The sequence below is a fragment of the Fukomys damarensis genome, unplaced genomic scaffold, assembly GCF_012274545.1.
Source record: "Fukomys damarensis isolate Sample0158 unplaced genomic scaffold, DMR_v1.0_HiC HiC_scaffold_34, whole genome shotgun sequence".
Lineage (NCBI taxonomy): Eukaryota > Metazoa > Chordata > Mammalia > Rodentia > Bathyergidae > Fukomys > Fukomys damarensis.
The window spans coordinates 9,199,455-9,206,954 of record NW_022900946.1 but is presented as its reverse complement, the minus strand read 5'-3'; the positions used below and the strand labels follow the sequence as shown (position 1 = coordinate 9,206,954).

At 34.4% G+C, this 7,500-nt stretch overlaps 1 protein-coding gene across 1 annotated transcript in view; it reads left to right on the top strand.

Annotated features, from left to right (window-relative positions):
• Positions 1-7,500, top strand: part of Smg1 (SMG1 nonsense mediated mRNA decay associated PI3K related kinase) — a 78,717-nt gene that overhangs the window by 23,101 nt on the left and 48,116 nt on the right. Inside the window, exons 13-22 of the mRNA XM_010610757.2 lie at positions 770-1,039; positions 2,749-2,879; positions 3,013-3,174; positions 3,466-3,584; positions 4,207-4,294; positions 4,386-4,487; positions 4,958-5,098; positions 5,670-5,869; positions 6,230-6,426; positions 6,581-6,745. Coding sequence (XP_010609059.1) covers positions 770-1,039; positions 2,749-2,879; positions 3,013-3,174; positions 3,466-3,584; positions 4,207-4,294; positions 4,386-4,487; positions 4,958-5,098; positions 5,670-5,869; positions 6,230-6,426; positions 6,581-6,745 — 1,575 coding nt within the window. The remainder of the gene's footprint in view (positions 1-769; positions 1,040-2,748; positions 2,880-3,012; positions 3,175-3,465; positions 3,585-4,206; positions 4,295-4,385; positions 4,488-4,957; positions 5,099-5,669; positions 5,870-6,229; positions 6,427-6,580; positions 6,746-7,500) is intronic.

Sequence of the window (7,500 nt, the reverse complement as noted above, 5' to 3'; positions counted from 1 at the left end):
AAAGTTAGATTTAATGTTGCTTGGTAGACTACGTAAGTGAAAGTGAGTGGAATATTTGAGTTAGAATATAGTGATTGTAATGATTGTATTAATATTTGATTATTGTGCTATATAGCTTTATGAATGACATGCCGATAATCTTTTTAGAATAATCATTTGTTTTTGTAACATTTGTTTTAGTAAATTTGCATAAAGAGGGAAAAAAGGACATAGATTTATAAAGTTACAAATTTGGAAGTAATGTCTAGGTCTTTTGTAAAAATTAACTTCTCAACCATCCCCTGCTCAAACCCACTGTAGAGTTTCAAAGTACATGTAGTTAAACCAATCTTAAACTGTGGGGCTGGAAATGTAGCTCAGTGGTGTCTCACCTGCCTGGCTAGCACAAGTTCCTGAGTTTAGTCCCTGGTACTAGGGGAAATAAAAAAAGAAAAAAGTGCCCAAAATCTTGAACTGTGGTTTGCTATATGTTTTGACCTTGACCATATTGACCTTTTAAAATATGGCCATTTAAGAAATTTCACATGGCAGTTTAATTTACAGTATTCTTTATTTTTAATAAAACTTTATAACCTTAAATTAAGCTCACTAACATCTAGATTCCTGAAGTTTTGCTTTTTAAAAATTCAGATCTCAGGTGTTCTGGATTCTGGATGTTCAGGATCAATCTTAAATTTATTTGCATCTCCAGCACCATTTGTCTGCCATATAATTTTAGAAGATTTATTTTTCATGGAATTATCACTTTCCTGAATTTTCTGTTTTTCAGGTTGTTGCTGTAGCCCATGCTGTTTATCAAGCAGTGCTCAGTTTGAAGAATATTCCTGTTTTGGAGACTGCTTATAAGTTAATTTTGGGAGAAATGACCTGTGCCCTAAATAACCTGCTGCATAGTCTGCAACTTCCTGATGCCTGTTCTGAGATAAAACATGAAGCTTTTAAGAATCATGTATTCAATGTAGACAATGCAAAATTTGTAGTTATATTTGACCTCAGTGCTCTGACTACAATTGGAAATGCCAAAAACTCATTAATTGGGGTGAGTCCTTAGTGACTTTGTTTTATCCAAGGTCAAGACTTTTTTTATCATGTCTTTATCTAATTTATTTCATCTCATAAAATACCATGTTATGTGTCTGTGGAATTATTCTGTAACAAATGCCATATTAAGCACATGCATGGATAAAATTGGCAGGAATATTTTCTTGCCATTAGATTTAATTTTTTCCCTTGATAAGTTATTTTACATGTTTTAATGAATTTCTCATATTAACTGTAGCAACTTACAGAAAAATTGCCAACATATTTCCACAGCTCAAATATATATAGTTCTTTTAATATGCAGTTTCTTTCTTCTCTTGGTACTTTTTCCTTCTTTCCCCTAAAATTAGTACTAACATATGTTCTTTGATTGCCTACTTTCGTCCAAGAGCATTCATATTTTTTTTTTCTTAAGAAGAATAAAGATTTTTTTTTCCTTTAAGAAACTTGAAGTGGCCCTAGCTTTGATTTATCTTTTTTGCCTGCTTGTTTGTTTTTGAGACAGGCTTTCACTTTAGTTTTGGCTCGCCTTGAACTCACTATGTACCCTCGGCTAGCCTTGAATTTCGGGCCATCCTCCTGCCTCAATCTCTTAAGTGCTGGGCTTACAGGAGTGCGCCACCAACAGCTGGCTGCTTTACAGTTATTGCTTATTAATTTATGTATTTCTCCTTTGCAGAATTGAAAAGTATTACTTTTAATGGAAAGTAATAGGGTGTAACTAGGAAGAAAGTTTTCTAAAAGAGAAGGAAAATGAAATTTTGATGTTTATACTTGCTTATTCTGCATGTTGTGTGATCAGATTTGTTTTGTATCATAACTTCCCTCATTGGTAGTTTTGGCTTACATTTGAAGGACACAGTAAACACTTCCTTTCATTATATACTAAAAATTCACTTTCAAGGAATTCACATTGTACATAGATTGGAGGTTTATGTGTTGAACTCTGGAAACAAAGTTTGGAATGGGCAGTTAAGTGGTATCGTGTCTTAGCAATAGAAAGGAAAATGGAAGATGGAAAAGGCGTAGAATGTCAGAGTGTGCCCCCCCTTTTGTTATTGACAGAACATGTTGGCATGAGCAGTATATGGAAAATAGAGAAAATGTAGGGTGCTATCCTGGAGGGTACAAAAGGTTTGCTTAGATCAGAGATCAGCCAACTTCAGCTGTTGTGCCAGGTGTAGTCCAGTAATTGTTTTTAGTTTGTTTGCAAAATAGTTATATTGAGGGTTAATTACATGCTATACAATTCTCATTTAAAATGTAAAATTTAGTGATTTTTAATTTTTTTAGTATATTCAAAATTGTGTGACTACCTTGTTCCTGTTTTTATAAAAAGGGTTTTATTGGAACATAGTCACTCTTCTGTGCTTTGGGAATGTTCGTTTCTTACAACAGAGTCAGATCCTGCGAAGTCTTAAGATCTGTAGTTTTATCTTCAGATAAAGTGTTTGGTGAAGGCCCAAGTTTAGTATACTAGATTATTTCTAAATCTAAGTCTACCATTTTAATTTTTAAAATGTCTAGACCTGCTACCCAGCAGGGTATGACAGGAAAATCACTTGAGCCCAGGAATTCGAAACCAGCCTGGGCAACATAGACTCCATGTGGAAAAACAAAATCTACATATACTTATTTTAAAGAATAAACTCTTTGTATACTTCTGTGTATTTTCAAGGAGTCATACTTTCTTTTGTACATTGTCAGATGTGGGCGCTGTCTCCAACTGTCTTTGCCCTTCTGAGTAAGAATCTGATGATTGTGCACGGTGACCTGGCTGTTCACTTCCCTGCCATTCAGTATGCAGTACTCTACACGTTGTATTCTCACTGTACCAGGTACTGTACTTAGAGACCCACAAATCTTTATATGAAAAAAATGCACTTTATTTTTTGAGCTTGCTTGCTTGCTTTTTGGCCTTCTGGCTTTTTGACTTTCTGTCAAAAAGGTCTTCCATACTTTGTCTTTCAGGCATGATCACTTCATATCCAGTAGCCTTAGTTCTTCATCCCCTTCTTTGTTTGATGGAGCTGTGATTAGTACTGTAACTACTGCTACAAAGAAACATTTCTCAATTATATTAAATCTTCTGGGAATATTGCTAAAGAAAGATAATCTTAACCAGGATACAAGGTAACTTCTTAATTTTAAGAATTTACTTCTAGAATTTGAGAATAAGAAATGTGGATTATAGAGGTGAAACATAGTGGCCCCTTCATTATAAAACACTATAATTCAGCTGTATTACTTAATCTGTATTACTTGCTATAATCCATAATACTTTGGGGAGATTTTCTTAAAAGGGTTGTTTCCATTTTGACAGAAATTTCTGTAGTTTCAACTTTTCTATTGTTGTTTAAAAAAACTAAGAAGTGCTAAGACTTTTTAGTGTTTTGCAAATAAAAAACTGCTGTGTCATTTCAGGAAGCTGTTAATGACTTGGGCTTTGGAAGTGGCTGTTTTAATGAAGAAGTCTGAAACATATGCACCTTTATTCTCTCTTCCATCTTTTCATAAGTTTGCCAAGGGCCTTTTAGCCAACAGTAAGAGACTGATATTTAATTTTATCAACCCTTAAAAAGGAATGTTTGATAATGGGAGAATGTAGTTACTTTAGTGCTTTTCCTGATTTGAAAATATATAATCCCCGTTTTGGAACACATTTTTAGTATTTGTAGAAGTAGTTTAAGTGGCTGTCACATTTAAAAGCTTATAAATAATATGTTACATATTTATATACTTTTGTGTATAAGGTATGGGGAATTGAACCGGGCTTTTGTACTAAGCTACATATCTAGCCCTTTTTATCTTTTCTATTCTAAGATAGGTTCTCCCTAAGTTGACCAGACTGCGCTCAAACTTGGTGATCCTCTTGCCTCAGCTTCTCAGGGTGCTGGGAGTTTAGGAATTGGCTGCCATGCATGGCTTATTACATAGTGCTTTAAGTTTTCCCCTTCGGGAAAGGGTTTGTGTGAAGACTGGTTAACTTAAGTGAATTTTGTTGAATGTCTTGTTTTCTCAAATGTTACTGCCAAGCAAGAGCCATGTCTAGTCCATAGTAGATACTCCCTGGCTGTTGAATGAATGGGTTCAGGGAGTTATAACAACTAGCATATAATTTCTTTTGGCAAGCTAAAAGTTAATTTATCTTTTAATTTTTCATAGCTCTTGCTGAAGATGTGAATATCTGTCTGCAAGCATGCAGCAGTCTACATGCTCTGTCCTCTTCCTTGCCAGATGATCTTTTACAGAGGTATGGACTAGAGACCATGTCTTTTGACTCTGGCCCTAACAACATAGGAATGTTATCACACCTGATTTTATCGGTTTCATTTTTTTTCCAGGTGTGTTGATGTTTGCCGTGTTCAGCTAGTTCATAGTGGAATTCGCATTCGACAAGCCTTTGGAAAGCTATTGAAGTCAATTCCATTAGATGTTGTCCTGAGGTAGAAGAATTGTTTTGGACACTGTTTTTACTACCTTAGAAGTAGTCTAGTTTAGGAAGAGATAAATTGCTATAATTATTACATTAATGCCACTTCATGTATAGTACTTCTCAGTGATTGAAGAGGTGTCAAAGGATCAATATTGTAGGAGGTCTAGGAGGTAACAAATTGTTGTACTTTAATGACCTTAATAAGCTTGTGTTAATTAATACAGACTAATTCGTGTAGTGCCAAAATGTATGTCTTAGTGGTTCACATATTTATAAGCTATAAGCTTTTATTGTTTTTTATTAGGTTGATTTGGGAACTTTACAAATCTAAGATTATGTAACATCTTTATCCATTTTAAAGTCTCAGTTTTATATTTTTTTATTACTGATTTAGTGAGGAAATAAACCCATTTACAGTGTGTACTATAACCTTTTAACTAAAACATTTTGTATAACCATAATTTTATTTTCTGTCTACAGCAATAACAATCACACAGAAATTCAAGAAATCTCTTTAGCATTAAGAAGTCACATGAGTAAAGCACCGAGTAATACATTCCACCCACAAGATTTCTCTGATGTTATTAGTTTTATTTTGTATGGGAACTCTCATAGAACAGGGTAAGCCACTTCTTTGACTATTTCTGCTCTTGACCCTAAATCCAGTTTCGAAAACATGTCCAGGATGGCAGAGTAGAAAGTGCTGTTTTGTTCAAGTGTATCATTTTGATTTTCATAAAGAAATTTTTCATCAAGACATCATAGAAATAAATGTGATTTGAATTTTAGTGATGAAATGTAGTTGACAGTTAAGTGATCTGATTTTTGTTAACCGTTAAGGGAGGGGATAGTGGTGATATTTAGTTGCACTCAGTGAGTTTCATCCTGGCAATAAGAATCTCAGGAGCCATTTACCCTAATCCATGCCTCACCCTGATTTAAAAAACAAAACAAAACAAAAAAAACTGTAAAAGAGCTAAAAAATGTGACTATTATGTATATCAAAATATACCAGGAAAATTAATTAAAAATTCTAAAAATGGGACATGGGATTATAGTTTATCTCAGTTTCATGGGTTTTTAAAATTTAGTAGGAAAACTATAGTCTTTACTCTCATTCCCTTTGCATTTGTTTTTGGATTATTTAAATAAACATTTCATTGTCTATTAAATATGACACTACTTTTCCCAGGAAGGACAATTGGTTAGAAAGATTGTTCTATAGCTGCCAGAGACTGGATAAGCGTGAGCAATCAACCATTCCCCGCAATCTTCTAAAGACAGATGCTGTCCTTTGGCAGTGGGCTATTTGGGAAGCAGCGCAGTTCACTGTCCTTTCTAAGTTGAGAACCCCATTGGGCAGAGCTCAAGATACCTTCCAGACAATTGAAGGTAACCATCTCTTTGTACTTCAAACTTTGTAATGTAAATAACTTTCATAGCACTTTTGATTAAAAAATAATGGATTTTCTTTATTAAAACAGATTTGAGGTTTTAAAAAGTATAAGTATTTTCCAGGTATGTTTGTTAGATAAGCTTTCATTGAATTAGTCATGATGGCCATGTGGTCTGTTCTTATTCAAAAATTTAGGGGACGTGTGGGGTAAACATCTTTTCCTGTAAAAGGAAAGATTATATGTGTTGGATTTTTTTTTTCTTTCAGAATGGTGTATAGACAAGATACTTGATAAATGTGGATTTGTGAAATAAGGTCACATTTATTTATAGAATTTCCTCATAATTTGCTTTCAGGTATCATCAGAAGTCTTGCCGCTCACACATTAAACCCTGATCAAGATGTTAGTCAGTGGACAACTGCAGACAATGATGAAGGCCATAGTTGCAACCAGCTTAGGCTTGTTCTTCTTCTTCAGTATCTGGAAAATCTGGAGAAATTAATGTATAACGCATATGAAGGATGTGCTAATGCATTGACATCACCTCCCAAGGTTGGTTTCAGTGGAATAGTATTGCCTTGTAACAATTTCATTGTCAAACCTGGCAGAGTATGTAGAGAGCTGAAATCACAATACATTTAAGATATTTGAGGCATATATACCTTTAATTTGAGCCAATCATGAGTTCTTTCCTTTTATTGTGAAGGTCATAAGGACGTTTTTCTACACCAATCGCCAAACTTGCCAAGACTGGCTAACTCGGATCCGCCTCTCCATCATGAGGGTTGGATTGTTGGCTGGTCAGCCCGCTGTGACAGTAAGACATGGTTTTGACTTGCTTACAGAAATGAAGACGAATAATCTATCTCAGGTAAGGTGGTATGTTTGGAATATAAAGCTATTATAGAAACCTGGGTTTAATTACTTTGATGTCTTTTTGTTTGGTAATGGGAATTGAACTCGGGACCTTCCACTTGTAAGGCAGGTGTACTTTGATGTCATTTATCTATAAATAAGTTAAAACTTCATTTGGAAGGGTTAGGGATTTGGCTTAGTGGCTCTGCACCTGCCGGGCAAGTGTAACGTCCTGAGTTTGTCCCCCAGTATCCAGGAAAAAAACTTCATTTGGAAAGCTTTTGATACAATATTTTATAAAAGGAATAACTGCCAAAGTCACTGGCTTATGTTTTCTATATACAGAATGTTAAAAATATCCTTATGGGCTTGGGCCTTTTAAAAATAATTATAGGAAATTTGTGTATTGAAATAATTTTTATAATGCTTGGAACAATCCTTAAATAATTTGTGACTCTTGAGTTCACAGTTAATACTGTAAGTGGATCCACAAAGAAGAAAATGTTTGGGCTGGGGATTTAGCTCAGTGACATTGTGTGTGCGTTGCAAGTGCTGGGTCCTGAGTTTGATCCTTGGTACTGGGCAACAAAAAAGAAAAGATGATGTTTGCTAATTAACGTAATATTAGTTTTTTAAATTCATGTTTATTTATATTTATTTTTAGCTTTCTGTTTACTTCAGGTGTTATATAAGTGCCCTTATATAAAGGCCGCAGATTAAATGTTGGGTAACTGGTTTTTTATGTTGTTGGTTTTTTTTTTTTTTTTTTGG